Here is a 19,854-nt window from a genome sequence, read left to right as displayed (position 1 = left end):
GGGGGGGGGGCAGTGCAGGAGTTCTCCAGACCGGAAATCGGCATGTGGACCTGGCAAATCCCCTCAAGCACTGCGCAGGGCCATGGAACACTGGGGCCTGGAGCGCTGCTCGAGACCATACGACACAAAATGGCGGATGCCACGCAGTAGAGTGCAATCTAGGCAAGGTATTCGGAGGGCTCTCTGTGCCCGCCCCAGACTGGAAGCAGTGTGGCTTTGCTGACTGGAACCTGCCAAGGGAGGAGAGAGGACGACCGTGCCCAAGGCCCTGTGGACTGAGCAGCTACAGCTGCAAGCAAAGGCAGCATATCGACTCTCCCAGAAGAGGTGAGAGACCGCAGCACAGGTGAGTGACAGTGACCAGGGTTGTGCCAGGAGCGGGCCCCTGCCAGTACTTCTACCACTACTAAGAAAGGAGTACATCCATGAAGAGCCACAGTGTCCAACGGGTACCGACTTCAGCACACAAGAGGGGTGGAGTGATCTGAAGGCTTTGATGGCCAGCAGTTGGGGGCAAGCATAAAAGTGAGTAGAGTGAGTGCCCTATAGGAGCCATTGGTGCAACCTGTGACACTCTCACAGCTCTGATGCTCAATGGCAGAAGGTGCACCCCAACACTGCGTAATATAGGCAACATATAGGAGCATGGCAGAAATGTAGACAATTTGGAGACTGGAGCCTGCGTCCCGCCCTCCGTAGCATCTTAGAGGTAGGAGTGGCCTGGCCTTGAAGGGCCTTGTATCGCAACAGTCTGGGGGAAGAACAACTGCATCCTGAAAGACATGCTCACCCGCCCTGCAGATGCTACAGAGGACATCACAAGCCCCATCTGCCACCACAATGGTGGAAGGAGGAGAGGCCCAGCTAACAAGGTTCTTTATGGAGACCCGCCTTGCCTTTCTGCATGAGGACATTCAGTCAGTCAAACATAAGCTATCCCAGGATCTCAGGGATGAGAGGTGTGGCCTGGCAGAGGTGGGCAATAGAGTCTCCACGCTAGAGGATAATGAGACGGAGAGGGGTCCTGGGTCTGCAGGAGCTGCAGGTACACCTACAGGTCCACACAGAGGACCCTGAGAACCACTCCCATAGGAATAACATTCGAATCCAGGAGGGATGAGCCACAAGGGCCCAAGGGTTTGGACATATTAGGATATCTTAAGGCTCTCTTTTGCCAGATCATGGACTCGTCCAGCGAGCCCCACACACCGGTGGATAGAGTCAGTCCACAGAGTAAGCCATGCAGGTGCAAGAGGGACCCAACCATCCGACATGCTTGCATGTGTTCACGACTTTCAGCTCAAAGAGAGTATCTTGGGCAAGACGAGGGACGCCCACCCTATCCAATCCCAGGGTCATGAGCTTGTGCTGTGCCTAGACCTTTCCACCCTGACATTCCAAGAGACTAGAAATTTTCATCTCATTACATAATTCCTTCACAGCAAAGGAATTTTCTATAGTTGGGGCCATCGTTCCACCTAACACTGTGCTGCTAAGACACTGTGCACCACTTGAAAAAGGGTAACAGAAGCGCAGTGCGTACTGAGCCTTCCAGATGAGGCAGAGGCCAGTTCCTCCACAATGGGTGAGAGACAGAAGCGATATAAACTACCACACATGGTACCCAGATACTTGCAAATTTGCCGGAGGCATTAAAACAAATTCAAATTAAATATGGGGCAGCCCAGGCCCTGGACTTAAGGATGAAACTGATGCGCAACTTCGACGCAGTCTCCTCAATAATATTAAGCAACATTAAAGGAGAAGCAGCAGCTTTGCGGCTCAGGGAGATTCCTCAACAGAACGAGGAGTGCGAGCTGCCAGAGATTATCTCCGAGACCTATACTAGTATAGGTCAGAGTACCACCCCCTAAGGAAGGTACTAAACAAGTACAATACGGTTTTAAAAACACTGGGAGAAACAAACAAAAAAAACAAGGACAAAAGAAATCCGAAAGCAGATTCTCCACATCTAGAGACCTCTAAACGAAGATATGATCTCCGAAACAGAGAAACTTCAAAAACTCCTGATAGGTATCAATACACTGATACACGTCCCTCTCGTTCCTTTCAGGACACGCCAGATAAAAGGAATGAGAGTGGGCTGGTCAGAACACCGTACAGACTATACTGTATGAAGCAAAATAAGGACGGACAACGTTCCTCAGAAGCTTACGCTAAAAAGGAGGATAAATCTCCCCAAAAGAAGCCCCAATTTAAAAAGAAAAAAGGTGGCAGCAATTTCCATTAAACATGCCAGCAATTATGAGAACATTGCTGAAGAACATGACGTGGGCAGCGACTCTACTGGACAGTGCGACAGAAGTCACAATTTATCGCCAGAGTCTTACAGATCATCAGGATCCAACAGCAACTAATGATTTTCTCGTCACAGAGACGGCAGACAGGCGCATCTCCCCACCGACAGTGTTTATGAATTAAACATTCAAACTGAGGGGGACAGAGAGCGCACTATTGAAGTTATCTTCTGGGAGGCACTTAATTGTGATATTCCATTGGTGTTGGATTCAGTAGGCGACCTCCCTAAATGTCACTGATGTGGACTACATTTCGGACCCAAAGTTACAAACACAAGAATTTCTGAAATATGAGTAGGAGTACCCCGCACCTATTAACATACTACCACTGGGTTAATGCCAAACTATCATTTACATTGACAGTTCCGCACAACTAGCTGTAGGCACAAAACATCAATATTCATCTGCTTGCGCAGCCATAAGTGGGGTAATGAGGGATTATTTATTTCTCCCTCAAAATACCTACAGGCAGACCTAAGGGGACTGCAAGACAGCTGGCAGAGCTTAAGGCTCTAATCGCATTGGAACATACAGATCCGGAACAGCCCACATTAATTGTGTATGATTCGTACTACTGTGTCCAGTCCTACAATGATTACCTCAATCATTGGCTTTGAACGGGTTCAGAGACTCCAAGGGGAACAGCATTAAACACAGAACGTTGTGGAGGAGGGTAGATGATCTTAACGACAAACTACCAGATGCTCATGTGTACATACATTGTGACACCAACCTGTAGGAGTACACATTGTAGGAAACAGTTTGGCCGATGAAGCTGCCAAATCCACAGTAGCTATGGTTTCTGTTGCTGCAGTAACTCATTCTCATACGAGATTGGCTAGAGACACTGGCCATCGTGAAAGCTTCGGCTGACGGCAATCCTTTACCAAATGCATGCTCTGCAAAATATTTGCGTTAGTGCTCAGAATGCTGAGTTTGCAACCATTCCAGGGGTAGGAGATCGGGTGATTCCCAACAAAGACCAGATCTCAAAGCAGCCCATGAGGGTGTCACTTCTGCTCTTGCAGGTGTGGAAGCCACAATTTCTCTTTAATAAAAATGATTTTGGTGTCCAGGTCTATGCAAACAGACCAAGCAGTATGTCCTTTGTTGTGACATTTGCCAACAAATAAAAGGATCCACCACTAAAACACCCACCACAGACATCCCTACTAGTGTCAAATAGACTGCTACAATGTGTGGACCTGGACCACTGTGGTCCCTTATAACCTGATGGTGCACAGAAATAGGTCTTAGTCGATGTGGACTCCTGTTCTAGATTCCTGTGGCTATAGCCACAACGGTCGGCTGGCGCTCAAACTGTTATTAAAGATTTGCAGGTCTTTATCAGTAAATATGCGGCTGCAGCATTCCAAACTGACCAAGGCCGTGTTTTTTAACTCTAGGGCATTCAGGGATACCATGAAGACGATGGGTGTTGCGCTCCATTGCTCCTCACCATACCATCCCGAGGGTAATTTGGTTGTGGAGAGAAGGAATCGAGACTTAAAGCAATCCTTAACAGCAGGAGTATTAGGTTCAGACAGTAGTTAGCTTCATCCCCTATATGGGTTCCAAAGAGCATTAAATAATCTGCCCAGAAGGTCCTTGGGAGGTCACACTCCTTTTTAGGTGTTATTAAGGATACCTATGACTGTCCCAGATCTTTATGGTCCTGGAGTGGTGACAGCAGATACACTGTTTGACATGAATAATCGTGTCACTGTTTTACAGGAGCTACAGCAATTTTGTGATGACAATTCTTCCATCTGTACCACCACCTTGGGAATTAGAGATTTGCCAACAACATCTAAACGCCGGATTCCTAAAGTTGGGTATCTGGTTTGTGAAGAGATTGCTGTGAAGGAGGAGTTCAGTCCATCCCACAGAGCACTGGTTCCAGTCCTGGGAATACACGGTATCAAATCTGTCATCTTACCATCGCTGCCTGGTTCCAAAGGAAACAGATTTGTCTCTAATGACAAAGTCAAATTGCACCATGTGGCTGATTCTGCACAGTAGGCCACATGGTCCCTTGGATAGTACCCGCTTCTCTCTCACTACTCAACAGGACATACCTCTACAAGCAGCAAAAAACATTTCTGCAAGCACCAATTTGTACAATATTGATACAATTGCCTCCTCGAGCATGGGGGAGGGTGGAAAATGAGCTTCTGCTGATTCCAGTCCCCACTCCATTGACAAGACAAGTCAGAGATGTGAAACTATATTACTCCAATTTAAAACAGAAAGACAGAATCATCTACTATGAAACTCCACAGGAAGTGGCTTAATCTACTATCTCTGCACCAGCTCCTGCATTTGCACGGACTGCTTGTGGTTACTTCATTGATACTGATGACTTTTCTTCTTACTCACCTGCTTCTATAACACCAACTGTATCAAAGACACGCAAGCTGTATATATGGCTTAAAATTAACTATTTGATTTACCCATGGTATTACCTGTGGATAATGTGGACATTGCTTGCTGTTCTGCTTTGGATTGGTTTTGTCATTGTTTTCTTTCTCTTGATAAATGGTCATAATCTTCCTGGACGCTCTTCTGTTATGCCAGTGGATGAGGTGCTAACACCTTATTTATCTTCTCATCAAGTTCGGAGAGACATGTCCCTTGTGAACATTTCAGCCGTTCAGATTCCTGATGGGATTATTTGGGATAAAGTGCCCTTTGACATATATGGTCCTAATGAGGTCATTAAAATTCCACATGTATTTAAAATATCAATGACTGATGTTATTGCACCAAGTGTGGTTTCTGATGACTGGGATGTACTGTAGATTCTATGCTTGCTGAGCTAAACTACTACACTGTTTTTGAAAGTGAAGATGTGTATATGAACACAGCGAATTATAGGGGAAATGTTCTGTTATACCCATTGGGGACATTACTTCCTGCACCGAGCTAGTAAACCCAGATCAGTTTTCAATTATACATAATGGGAACCCTGTTCGACTACACCTGTGGGCCGGTCAAAAACATATATAGAAAAGTTTACATATTTCACTGGGCATGTCACTAGAAAAGCTGTCATATTATTTCACACTACCAACTTCCAAAATGAGAAAAATATTGGTAACAGACAAAACTGATTTACTCAGACTCCTTTGTTTCCAGACTCGCTGATGAAGGTTATGAGTACTGGAAGAACACGGTTGATGTGAAAAATGTATGGGGAACAAAACACTGGTAGACACAGGACAGGGAAGCCTTGTTTAGAGCAAGCTTTATTACCTTGCAAATTATATTTTTAAATGAAACAGTTCAACAAACATCATGCTTGGGGTTGGCAAAAATAAAAGATGAACGTGCCCAGTATTCCCACACCAGCTAAATTTAATCAATTGGCAAACACTTCTAAGTGTCACTGAAGATCAACTCACAGCTTTAGTTCAGAATGGTACCTTTAATTCCTCACTTTCAAGTCCCAGTGGGTGATTATTGTGGCCAAAAGACACAGACGGTTGCCAAGCACGTTTTGTTAATTCCTTTAAGGGATTCAGAGCAAGCTGACTAGAACATAGCTGTGTCTCGTGGGAACATTCAGGTATTCTACTACATACAGTGTGGGTATACTGTGCCAACAATGGTTATGTTCCTCCATCTTAGTCTCCTTTCTGAGGAAATAGACTTACAAGATTTCTTGTTAGGACCTAGAAAGCCACGCTCAAAATGTTTCCTGTATGCCATATATAATGAGATTTGGAAGCTTTCTCAAATGGAAGCTGCTGCACGTTTAAGGAAGACAGATAAGGAAAACATGGAAAAGGCTTTAGCTGCTGTTGATAAAGGCATGAACACTTTGCCCAACAGAATTTACACCTCAAATAATATTGTGTCATCAGCTATTGTCATCATTCAGAATTACATGTCCTTTAAACATCACAGACAAATTCAGCTGCGTTCCATTATGCAGTTAGGAAGGACATTATAGGTTCTGAAAAATGGTTGCATGCCCTGAAAACACAAACAGTAGCAAATTATTTGCCACCTTTAATTTACCCATGGAACAACAGACAATGGCTAAAAAAAGAAGCCAATTACATCATGCTTAACAGTGAAAAGTTAGAAAAGTTGCCTTTTACTGTAGCAACAATTCCCTCAGCAGTATGGTTAATACATAGAGGTATGAATCTGCCCATTTCCACCTTTCATTTCACAAACTGTTTGAAAGATTTTGCTGTAGGCAGATATGAACGACTAGAAGCCAATTACATGCTGGATGTGTGGAAGTTGCCTTTCGATTTCAAATGTCTGAACAGAGAAACCAAGGTCTTCCTTAGGGAAGCAAATGTGCGAATACGGTTAGTCATTCTATGATTTGAAAGCAGGTGTCCTTGCAAGGTCTTTACAATGCGGAGGTCGCCAACTTGGCATGCCATCTGAAGGGTACTCCCATCCCTATAATTCATCCAGTATTTCAGATACAAATGGAAGTTGTTAGGTTCTGAATGATGAACGCTGCAGCAGTATGAAGCCTGGAATTTCCTAAGTCACTGCGGTTTCTCAAATGGTAACTTGTTGCGGCCATGTTTTATCCCCCCCCCCCGACACACACACACACACACAAACAAATGAGATAAGAAGAGTGGAACTGTGGCCCCACATTGCTACTTTTAATGTAAATTTTGACAAATTTAGCCAACTAAAGGTGCTATTGTTTTTAGAACATGTGACCCTGACATCAGCCAGAGAGACATATGAGCTACACATAGCGAGGTCATCAGCTGAGATACAGTCCCTATTAAATACCAATTTCCACACGCACTTTGGAGAGTTGGTCATCAGAATTTAACACCTTTAGCACTGAAGGGATTGTGCACTTATGAATTTGTCAGCACCTTCCAGAGTGTGTTTTGAGTCATACCTTCAGCCATACACTCGCTGCTTTTGAGTGTCTTTGGCAGATTCCCAGTTACTTTGGTGTTAATTGGTAGAATATTGCTGCTATTATTTTTTGCTACGCAGCAGCTGCCCTATTTTAGCCAAGCGGAGTGATGGAGCTACCACCAAGCCGGTTGTGTCATGACCGCATGATGCACTACTTCGCAGCCTCCTTGCTGGAAGAGCTGGAGCATGATTAGTCATTGGCATTCAGACAAATTCTAACCTGTGTGCAGATGGTTTCCACAGCATCCTTCAAATGTGCACCAATAGTGTGTCTTGCCGTGCAGCATGTGCCTCCTGAGGACAAGGGTCTGTTAATGTTGTTGATGAGGGTTCATTCATAGACATGCCCCTGGAGGATGAGTTTGATAAGCGAAGCATCTCATGAGCCACCGCTTGTAGATTTTCTGGCTCCAAAGATATCCGGCACAATGGACGGTGCCGCCTCCGCAGGTCATTCTGGGTTTGAGGTTCCTGCACACTTCAACTCCATGGATCCCTCTGCTAATTCTTTAATTCATCTATAACCTGCCGAATTGGAGCCCTTTCTGCTCTCTATCTTCATTCATGACATCGGAGACCTTTTGCAAGACCATGATTGTTGTTGATTTGACCATTGGCTTTTTCTAAAATATATAAAGTGTGACACCAAATTGCCTTTCAATTCAGCCTGTCTGCCAGCCTGTTTTGCTTGTCACTGTTGACATTATGGGCCTGATTACAACTTTGGAGGAGGTGTTAATCCGACCCAAAAGTGACGTTAAAGTGACGGATATACAACAAGCCGTATTACGAGTCCATTATATCCTTTGGAACTCGTAATACAGCTGGTTGTATATCCGTCACATTTGGGACGGGTTAACACCTCCTCCAAAGTTGTAATCAGGCCCTATGTCTCTTATGTATGATTTTATATTTGCTTTTACATTTTTTGTTTGGATAATTTTTAGACGTTGGATTTTGCACCCTTGTGTCGTCAATAAGGGAGGGTTTTGTGGATCCATTTTAGTTCGCCTTGCTACGGGAGTTTAGCTTAGGTTCAGCTTGCAGGCCTGTGCCCTTTTACCTAGATAAAACATGGTCTGTTTTATTATTCAGTTTTATTCATTTTAGCACAGCTTGAAGTTCTTGCATTTTAGAAGAATTGTTTTTATTTTATAATCAGTTGCCATTCTGTGAAAGAGTCATTATCAGTAATGTATAGATTGGATTGTCATCATGTACCTTTGCTTCACGTTAGACAAGAACAGAATAGGAACATGTCAGGCATTTTGTTAGGATATTGCTGATCCAAGTTTGCGCACATAATCCAACACTTCGGTACATACATACATACCCACATCAGGATGTCTGCACAGACAGTAACATGGGCCTTATAAGAACACTCTGTGAGAACAAAGTCATTAGAGAGGGTTCCACCCAGGATATTCCATCCATTCTGCACATCACTGTGCAGCAGACCTCATCTTTGTGTCTCTACACCGCTTGATTTGGAGACTGCAGGACGATCTTGTTCTAAGGTAATGGGGGCTTGGCGCTTCTCATGGACACGGCTTGGGCAGATTAGGTTTATCACACCTGGCTCTCGCTTTAGGAAGAAATTTGTGTATTCTTGTTTATCACAAAATGTTGGGATCGTTCATGTTCTCTTCACTTATTTTCACAATCCTGATTTTGTCTCTCATCATTATCCTAATCATTGCAGCTCATGTATTTTATAGTAGATTGCAGTCTTTTCAATAAAGGTTTTGAAAACGGTTCTGCACCTTTTTTCTTGCCTGTGTGTAAGGGACTCATTTCTAATGAGAGAAAAGGGTAAGACTTGTTCCACCACAATTTTCCCCGAGAGCATTTCAGAGTCCATGCACTAGGCTGCCATAAATCACCTTTACTGTTTGCGTTTTGGTGAGGTGCTGATAGAAAGCCAGAAAGGTTAGGCCAAAAGCTGCCACTTGGTGTAGGAGTGACTCAGTGGCCTGCAATCAGAGATGTTGCCGCCCCTCATCCAGCAGTCTTGTAGAGATGTATTCACCCTGCTCCAACCATTCTGACCTAAAGATTAACAGCCTAATATTCGAGGCTTCAACAACCCATCTAAGCAGAAGGCGGGTCTGTCCTTCCTGAAACACAACAGAGTGGGGGCATATGCCATCTTTAGGAGACCCACCTTCTGGCTGTGACTGGCATAGGCTTAGATCCCACCATTATTCCCACCACTGCCTTTCCTGTAACTCAACCAAGACGGAGGGGGTGGCCAGTCTGTCTGCACGCTCCTTTAAGGGAACGGTTGAGAACAAAGTGGCAGAGATTCGAGGACGTCTGCTGGGGCTCCGTGTTCAGTTAGGGGGCGCTTTCCCTCACGGTCGCTTCAGTACAAGCTCCTAATGAGAATCGCAGTATACTATAGGTACACTAAATCAGGCGGTACTAACAGGGGAGGGGGGGATCTCATACTGGTAATGAGCAACAACTTCAACAAATCAGGGCAACAATATGGCCAAACTGGTGCCCTTTCAAGAAAGGAATGGCTGAGGGAGGCAGAACCTGGAAACCTGTGAAGGTTAGCTTACCCAAATACCAAATATTACACCTACTACTCTCCTGCCCAGAAATCATATGCCTGTATTAATTATTTTTTGGGCTTGCAAAGCATACAAACAATTACAAAGCACAGCACAAACCGGCCTAGGGCCCCGTTAGACCACGCTCCCTTGAGTGTTGTTGTGCAAGTAGAAGTACCACAACAAGCGGCTGGCTCATGGAGGTTCCGAAATTGCTTATTGCACAGACTGGGCACCGGAGACAAAATTGCACGCCTTATTTTGGACTTTCTGTTGATGAAGGATACAGATGATACTCCCGTGTTCACTCTATTGAGATGCTCAAGGGAGTTGCGAGAAGGATATATATTTCCCTCTCTACTGCTGCCAAACAAAATGCATGCAGATGTGAGAAAGCAACTGGAGGCTCAGGTGCAGAATTAGAGACCATCCACAAACCGGGGAACCCCACAGTATGGCGGCAGCTCGAGTCTATGAGGACTCAACTACGTGGCTCAAACATGGATAGAGCAGAATTTGCCATGCTCTGAATAAAACACACATTCTACTTGGGTAGGGATAAATGTGGGAGGCTCGTGGAGCCCAAGCTTCAGGCTAAACACCAGGCAGAGAAAAGTTGAGACGCTTGTTGGCTCAGAGTCGAGGTTTCCGATGATGGTCAGATAGTGAAGACCTTTTGTTACTTTTATCTATACATCTATGCGGCGCAAGACATAGAGGAAGCATAAATGCAGGCCTACTTGCGGAAGGCTCACACCACCCTTTTCGGCAGAGCACGTCAGGGTAGGTTCCCCTGCAGACTGCCGTCATCCACAAATAGTGACCGCTTTTGGCATGCTACTTCCCAAGGGGCCCCATATGTACCAAGGGATGGGCGACCATTAGAGGTTTCTGACAATTAGTGAACTTCAATGTAAGTGACTATATGATTTGTTTGACATTTTTGCAAACTTTCGGTAATATAGACAGGAGAAGTCTTATTATGTATTGGTCCTGAAGAAGCGTCATAGGATCTTGTTAGACCACTGTACGCGAAACATGTTGACCATGTCCTAGGAGCCTGACGATAATCTCCTTAAGCTCCAGCACCATGCAGAAAGTGGTTGAGCATTATTCCTCATTTTACACTTTCCTTCTGTTTTTAATCTTAGTCCCGGTCTTATTCCATTGATTAATTAAATTGACTCGCTCCTATTAAGACTGGGAACCAATTTTAGCTTTCACTCTCCTGCCAGGACTAGCGCCTGACCGCAACACCAGGTCTTGTAGTGTCCGCTACCACGGCTGCTACCTAAAAGATCTCCGGCAAAGAGCCCCCTTACGGGGAGCCCGTCAGACATTGCAGCGCCGGTCTGACGAGGAGCTACCCGATGATGAAGCATGACATCCTCTCGGATGTGTGAGGGCTCTTGCTCCTGAACTTTAATGTTCCCCTAGTGATTATATTTTTCCATTTGGAACAGTGTACACCTTTTTTGTATGTTCAGTTAATTGGGAGACCGTACACTGGACCAACTAATCTCCCAGTCCCTCCCTTTGTTGAGGCTCACACCACCCACCGGACCTCACAACAGAGTAATACCCTAGACCGCGACATCTGCCCAGAAAAGGTTATCTTGGAAATGGTGTGACTGAAGCAGCATAGGTCTCCTGTCCCCGATGGCTTCAGCGTCCTGCTTTATAAGACCTTCTGCACTAAGCCTACCCCAATTCTCAGACTTTTGAATTCTTTCGCAGACACAGGCACCCTCCCTAGTCTATGCTGGAGGCCTCGATCTCAGTTAACCCTAAGCCCAGGAAGGACGTGATACAATGTGACTCTTACTGACCCACGCTGCTTCTAAATGTGGAAACTCTTCACTGGCATCCTTGCAGCCTGGCTTAATCCCCTCATGCCCAGTGTGGTATACCCTGACCAGTCGGTGTCCATCCCCTATAGGCAGTGGGGAGAAAATACTAAAAGAATCATCCAAATCATAGACAAAGCCAAAGGGTGATACTCCTGGCCACTGATGCAAAAAAAGCATTTGATAGAATGCATTGGCCATACAGGGATGCAGCACTGAGCCACTTTGGTTTCAGGAGCAGATTCCGTAGTTGGATCCTAAGCAGTTATCGCAACCCCAAGGTGGCTGTAAGGGTCAACGGCTCACTCTTGACCTCCTTCCCGATCTGCAGAAGAACATGACAGAGATGACAGCTGTCTCCCCTACTATTTGCCCTATTTATGGAGACTCTTATTCAAAGTGTATGCGAGAAACCCAGGAATATCGGGTGCAGTTCAAGAGCTCGATGCACGGACGACATGCTGGTGGCACTGGACGATTTCCACACTTCATGCCTCCTCTACTTGAGGAACTAGAGATCTTCTATAGGCCGTCAGGCTTTCAGATCAACCGCCAGAAGTACCAGGCACTTCACCTCTACTTTACGCCACACCCCCGGCATCGGCCACTTCTTTGTCTACCTTGGCAAACAGATTTCGCGAACACTCACAGAAACAGTGACTACCAAGCTCTGCTGCTTCAGATCAAGACAGACCTCAGCCAGTGGAAGCACAATTGCCTGTCCTTTAAGATGATCGCCCTCCCCAGAGCCCTTTTCATATTCCAGGTCCTAGGGCTGACTCCTCGCGTGGGCATGCTGCACACCCTTCAGGCTGAATATAACAGATTTGTTTGCAAGTGGAAAGACCTGCGCTTGCACCGCAATTTTGCATATTGAGCCCCTGCGAGAGGGGGCCTGGGTGCCCCCAACTGGACTCTAAATTACTAAGCAGTGCAGCTCCGTTTCTTACTGGAAAGGAATTGCCCCGAAATCGAGAAGCATTGGTTCTTTATGAACCAGGCAATAGCAGGGGATCTATGGCAAGTGCCCTGGCTCCACCGAAAACAAAGGGCATAAGGTTTGTACTCTTCCCCAGTCACCAGAGCTACTCGAAAGGAACTGACATCCTTTCCCTCTCCCGACCCCTATTTTGAGGAATTCGGACTTCACCCTGGGCCTACATATGGTATGCTTCGTTGCTTAGCAGCGCTCAGGATGCATATCTATAAGGTTTCTGTTCAAGGATAAAGGGCCTGCCTCCTTTGAACAATTGAAGATAGTCTTTGCTCTCCATGAAACAGAATGCCTCCGGTACTTCGAAATCAGAGATTTGTAATGTATTCCTCCATTCAGGCTGGAGCTCAGCGCCCGCTCTCGTCCTACGAAAAGTGGCTTCTAACTAAAGAGAGTGACAGCCGCACATTCTGGTTTGTGCAAGCTTCAGTCAAATCCTGAAAAAAGGGAGAAACAGCCAGGTCAGAACAGATAGGGACGTGCATAGGGGTGCGCACACACATGCATAAAGAATAGGAACTGCCACTAAGATCGCTACATATTTTAATCTAACCCCTGAAAGGCTTCAGAGGGGTAACCCCACACACTGGGAACTTTGTTGGAGTGGATGTGCAGCGCCAGGCACACTGCTGCACCTTTTATGAACATGCTCGAAACTCACTAGATATTGCAAAGCAGCCTTGAATGATACCGACACGCACGTAAACGTACAACTCCCATTCTTTTCAGGCTATATCATACCTGGGATCCCTAACACATTGACATTTCCTCTGAAGTCCCATAAGTCTTTCGTTGGGAGCAGCGCTTCAAGGGATGCTCTCCCAGTGGGGCACCGACAAAACATCCAAACACACACGATGTGGCCGCATAGAATATGGCACATTCTAGATACAGAGAGGATGGTCCTGGCACTGACTCAGTGAGTTGACATGCCCTAGATATCTTCGTCTGCTGAACCTGACAGCCCTGGAAGATGACAGAGAAAGGGGGAGTGCCGCACCTTTGGGGGCAATGAACAACCTGGGGAACAACTGGCCCAGAATTTGGTTATGGTATTGGTTGTTTGTTTTGTGTTTTCTGCTGTAAATCAATAACAATAACATAAAGCTACACCATAATATCAGCATGCCAATAAGTTATGGTTTATAGTGTAATCTGGCATGGACAAAACCAGGTCAAGTAGAAACAGATAAAACATACCATCTTTTTTTTCTCTTTCTTCTGTGATTCGTTTCTGTGCAAGTTTCTCATACTCATCTTTGTCCCACTTCCTCCTGAAATCCATATTCTTGGTCTGGAAAAAAATGCTTCTGTATCAGTTACTGTTTTTTTTTTTTTTTTAAATGACATTAAAAGGAAACACAAAAAAAGTTTTAAATAACAGCTCCCGATTATGATCGTCAATTTTTAAGTGATTCAAAAAGAAGCAAAGATAATGGGTACATTAACCTGAGTAAAGAACTTTTGCTAAAAATGTATCTATGAATGTTCTATTTTTACAATGCCATTGATTCCAAGAACAGTGGTTCTGATTCACCAAACCATTTAAAAGTACAGCACGCAGTGCTTTAGGAGTACTCTTCTAGTTTTCAAAATCAACACGTAACGTCAAACTCCCTCTTAGTAAAAGTGCAAGAGCCAAGTCCTTTTTATTTATACTAACTGTACATGAATAGTACAAGTTTTGTCCATTTTAGATGTTTGGGGCTAGTTCACAAAGGGATGTAAGCAGATGCAGATGTAATACTTGAAGAGATGCGTTTTCGGTTTACTTTTACAAGGAAACGTTATTTAAGAATTTTAGAAATGCTCATCTCAAATTATTACAGCAGCTTAAAATAACACTGATCTGCTTCAGATTTGGAAAGTGTAAAGCGTATTGTTATTTAAGGGGACTGAACCTACGTGGAGAACTACTTTTGAAAGGGAAAATTTCTAGAACTTGTCTTAAAAAAAAAAAGGCAGCACTCTCCTTCGAAGAGTAGTGTTATGTGGATTTGGTTTTATCTGCATTTAGAAGAATTTTCCAGGCATACAAATCACTTTTTACATATTCAAGATTGAACTGAAATGTCAACACTATAAGCAGGCGCACAAATTAAGAAAATTATAAATCCATCCCTTGTCCCACTTAACTCTGCTGAGAAGGCTGCTGATTAAAATGGGTTGAAATGGGTCCAATACAAAAATTACTTGATCGCTTTTAACACTTTCACAATAGCACACAAGTCGAAATGATCAAATAGTGACAAATTACAGACAGCGTGCCATATCAATATACAGTGGAACCTACACGAAAACTGAATGGTAGCCATATAACAGGATGGAAAGGGAACCAACAGTCATGTTATGGTAATTAGTAGACACCACTGCTGCCACTAGTGTAGCCCTCTAGTACTCTTGGGGTTTGCATGGCTGTAGCAGAACATGTTTTTATGAGAAGATGGAGGAGTGCATTGGTGGGCTGTACCCTATATACAGGGAGTGCAGAATTATTAGGCAAGTTGTATTTTTGAGGATTAATTTTATTATTGAACAACAACCATGTTCTCAATGAACCCAAAAAACTCATTAATATCAAAACTGAATATTTTTGGAAGTAGTTTTTAGTTTTAGCTATGTTAGGGGGATATCTGTGTGTGCAGGTGACTATCACTGTGCATAATTATTAGGCAACTTAACAAAAAAAAATATATACCCATTTCAATTATTTATCATTACCAGTGAAACCAATATAACATCTCAACATTCACAAATATACATTTCTGACATTCAAAAACAAAACAAAAACAAATCAGTGACCAATATAGCCACCTTTCTTTGCAAGGACACTCAAAAGCCTGCCATCCATGGATTCTGTCAGTGTTTTGATCTGTTCACCATCAACATTGCGTGCAGCAGCAACCACAGCCTCCCAGACACTGTTCAGAGAGGTGTACTGTTTTCCCTCCTTGTAAATCTCACATTTGATGATGGACCACAGGTTCTCAATGGGGTTCAGATCAGGTGAACAAGGAGGCCATGTCATTAGATTTCCTTCTTTTATACCCTTTCTTGCCAGCCACGCTGTGGAGTACTTGGACGCGTGTGATGGAGCATTGTCCTGCATGAAAATCATGTTTTTCTTGAAGGATGCAGACTTCTTCCTGTACCACTGCTTGAAGAAGTTGTCTTCCAGGAACTGGCAGTAGGACTGGGAGTTGAGCTTGACTCCATCCTCAACCCGAAAAGGCCCCACAAGCTCATCTTTGATGATACCAGCCCAAACCAGTACTCCACCTCCACCTTGCTGGCGTCTGAGTCGGACTGGAGCTCTCTGCCCTTTACCAATCCAGCCACGGGCCCATCCATCTGGCCCATCAAGACTCACTCTCATTTCATCAGTCCATAAAACCTTAGAAAAATCAGTCTTGAGATATTTCTTGGCCCAGTCTTGACGTTTCAGCTTGTGTGTCTTGTTCAGTGGTGGTCGTCTTTCAGCCTTTCTTACCTTGGCCATGTCTCTGAGTATTGCACACCTTGTGCTTTTGGGCACTCCAGTGATGTTGCAGCTCTGAAATATGGCCAAACTGGTGGCAAGTGGCATCGTGGCAGCTGCACGCTTGACTTTTCTCAGTTCATGGGCAGTTATTTTGCGCCTTGGTTTTTCTACACGCTTCTTGCGACCCTGTTGACTATTTTGAATGAAACGCTTGATTGTTCGATGATCACGCTTCAGAAGCTTTGCAATTTTAAGAGTGCTGCATCCCTCTGCAAGATATCTCATTATTTGTGACTTTTCTGAGCCTGTCAAGTCCTTCTTTTGACCCATTTTGCCAAAGGAAAGGAAGTTGCCTAATAATTATGCACACCTGATATAGGGTGTTGATGTCATTAGACCACACCCCTTCTCATTACAGAGATGCACATCACCTAATATGCTTAATTGGTAGTAGGCTTTCGAGCCTATACAGCTTGGAGTAAGACAACATGCATAAAGAGGATGATGTGGTCAAAATCCTCATTTGCCTAATAATTCTGCACTCCCTGTAAGAACAGTCAAGGTAGTACAAGAGTTTCTCAAAGATACCTAGACATGACACTGCAAACCAGACACTGCAAAATGTGATCACATTTAAAGAAGGCAAGAGAATGACAGACTTGCGCTTGAGATGCTTGGAGGCCACGATCATTGTGCAGTAACTGGTGTAGAGTGATTGGTGTGGTACATGGACAAAGAGTACCTATGTGGAAAGAGTTGACTAGGTGTATGAGGTTCTGTTAGTGCTCCACATTTGTTACTGCGGGATGTCATGGCATGAGATGATGACTTGTAAAGCAATGGCGTGACATGCCTATATACATACTCGTGGTATCAAAAGACTGCCCTACTTGATTGACAACATACACTGTACTTCAAACGGTGTGAAGTGAAAAGCCACATATTTTCTGTTTGCCTGAATGCCAGACGGTCGCCCAAATTTTTGGTATGGGTATTGATGGTGTTCCAGAGTTTGGCAATCTGTACTGAGAAGGCAGCACCCAGCTATTTAAAACTTTTGCAATTCCTGCATGTTAGAGATACTGTTTTTGACATAATGTTTTTATATGACGTCTTTCAGCTTTTGTCAAAGGACTAGAGGGCCTACTCTGTTGATTGCCCTATGCTCAACATAGAGAATCTTGAAGGACGTGTCTGGAAACTATAAGTTAGTGAAACGCTTGCAGTATTCCCATGGTCAGAAGTGGATGACAAGTTTGGCTACAGTGTTCTATACCGGTTGAAGACTGCATAGAAAGAAGACAGGAGCTCCAGTGTATGAGCTGTTGGTGTAACTGGGAGAGTCCAAAGCTGACAGTTGCTTGGACCCACAAACAGAACCCTAGGAAAAGCTGCGGGTTTTTTTTTTTTTTTTTTTTTTGTGTTGAGACTTAAGAAATTGCAATCAGACTGATTGGATTATCTCAAGGAGTAAAGAGAGCGCTGTTTTTTTATTGTAAAATATGGAGTACGAGGTCCTTTTGACCATAAGGCACATTACCAGTAGGAAAGCAGCTGGTAACTACCACAAGTGAGGATTTCATTTTATATGGCACTGAGTTTGAGATGCTTCGTGTTCATCCAGTATTCGACTGCCAGGGGGCACAAGCCAAGCACGTTAGTCCAAGTCAGCTGTGTTTTCTAGTCTGAAGATAATTTGAGTCCCGTCAGTATTATTGTAGCAAGAGAGTCTGAAGACCTTCATAATGCCATGGCTATGTATGGAGTAAGCAGTGAAGAGGCACTTTTGAAGACTTGAAGGAATCATGTTCCAATGTTGAATGGTGAAAATGTGAGAGGCTGCTGTGGCATTGAGAAGAAAAAAAGGCATCCAGTCTGTGACAGAATCTGAAGATCCTTAAGCATGTGTAGTAGAGTGAGATAATGGACTGTACCAAAATTACTTAAAAGGTTGACTATTAGGACCAGTACCCCTCCATTTTTTGTCCACTGTTTTCTTGAGATGATCAGAGAAGATCAACAATGATTCAGTATTGCTTCTAGGACAGAACCCCATTTGCATATCCAACAAGACACGCTTGAGTTCAATGAATTTTAATTGTCGCTGGAAGAGTGCTCTAAGAATGCCTGCCCATGAAACATCCGTTGGCAATGGGTCTGTAGCTGGTAGGGTCAAATGGGCCATTGTATCTTCAGGAGTGGTTTGACATATGTCAAAGAGGAAACAGTTGGACATCGGGAGTTGGTTTTGTTGTTCTGGCTTGCACGATTGCAGAGGCTAGAGGGAGGAAGTCTGAAAAATCTAGTATGTGGAGGCCTGCTGGTGAGGTAGTTTGCTGCAAAACCTTACAAGATTTGAGAAATCTCAAATTATGAGTGGCAATAAGGTGCATGGTCTTCCAATGAAGGCTCTCAAGGCACTTTTATACAGAGGTTCACAGAGCAGCCTTCTAATTTGAAAATTAAAGGTTTCAAGAGAGTCACAGAGTAGCTACATGTGAGTGATGTCCATGGAAGTGGCCTCTGGATTTCAGAGTCTGGAATTGATTTTGTAGAGACCTCCCCCCCCCCCCACCCCCACCCCCAGATGAGTCAGCGGCTTCTGTGAAAATGATCCAGGTAGAGTGATTACTTAATTGTGTTCTGACAGATGATTTGCATTATATGCGTTGTCAGAAGTGCAGCCTATCCTGTTAAATCAATTTTTCCAGGGTCTGTCCAGTGCTTTATTTCTCGGACTGATGAACCATCAAGGGCTTCATAATTCCTCTGCTCTCCTTGGCAGGTAATTTTGGTCCTTGAGAAACGCCATTCTCCATTTCCAGGTTTTTACAAGCTCTTTGGTTTAGGGGTTTGAGGAGAGCTTCAGCTTTTTAGGGAAGCTATAAAATACTCCCAATCAACGTTTTGATCCTGGCAATTGGATACCATTTTCAATTCTTAGAAGAATTTCGCAAAATGTGCAATGTAGAAAGGATTGGTCCATAAAAATGAGTTGCAGATTTAAAGCTTATACTTTGGTGGGGACAAAAGATTTTAACTGTGGTATGTGTTGCTGATCAAACCAGGTACAAGTAAGGAGAGGCTTTGGTTTTCCAACGTGATGACATTAATGAATCTATAGAGACATTGTCAACGTTTTTGTCAGTCAGTGGAGGACTACATATAAGGAAGAAGGTGCAGATGAAGTGTTAATTTAGGCATTGGTTGATAGTGACTCACAGACTTTTAAGAACTAGACCAATCATGCTCTGGATCGACTTTTTGCAGGTGATGGCCACTCCGATACTTTTGAGGGTGTTGTTTGGTATATGAATTTTGTATCCAGATTGGATAGCTTCATGAAGTATGGATGCAGGGTTATATATCAACTACGTCTCTATAATGAAGATTATGCCACATTGGAATCAGTGATGGAATCAGGTATATCACATTGGTTTCCACTAATGGAGTATGAAAGCATGAGACAGCACATGAGTAGATAAGATGATGGATGTTTCTACTGTGGGGAGATCACACAAAAGTAAAAGATGTGGTGAAAGGAATAGGACTACATAAGGAATAATCATACTCTACTTCAAAGACTGGAAGGAGGGATCTGAATGGGACTGGCAGGCAGGGAAGAAGGCAGGTATCATGATTCTCAAAAGGGAGAAACATATGCAATTGGTCACAGTGGGATGGCAAATTAGAGAGGGAAAAGGGGAGGAGAGTAAACAGCATAGGGAAATGTGTGGAGTGTGAA

The 19,854-nt window shown here is 44.1% G+C and overlaps 1 protein-coding gene across 1 annotated transcript in view; it reads right to left on the bottom strand.

Moving 5' to 3' along the window:
* The window catches only part of ZMAT2 (zinc finger matrin-type 2), a 63,658-nt gene that overhangs the window by 20,500 nt on the left and 23,304 nt on the right, over positions 1 to 19,854 (bottom strand). The window contains exon 2 of the mRNA XM_069199403.1: positions 13,829 to 13,922. Within this exon, the coding sequence (XP_069055504.1) occupies positions 13,829 to 13,922 (94 nt within the window). The remainder of the gene's footprint in view (positions 1 to 13,828; positions 13,923 to 19,854) is intronic.

This window comes from Pleurodeles waltl, chromosome 7 (genome assembly GCF_031143425.1).
Source record: "Pleurodeles waltl isolate 20211129_DDA chromosome 7, aPleWal1.hap1.20221129, whole genome shotgun sequence".
Classification (NCBI taxonomy): Eukaryota; Metazoa; Chordata; class Amphibia; order Caudata; family Salamandridae; genus Pleurodeles; species Pleurodeles waltl.
This window is presented reverse-complemented; position numbering and strand designations above follow the sequence as displayed.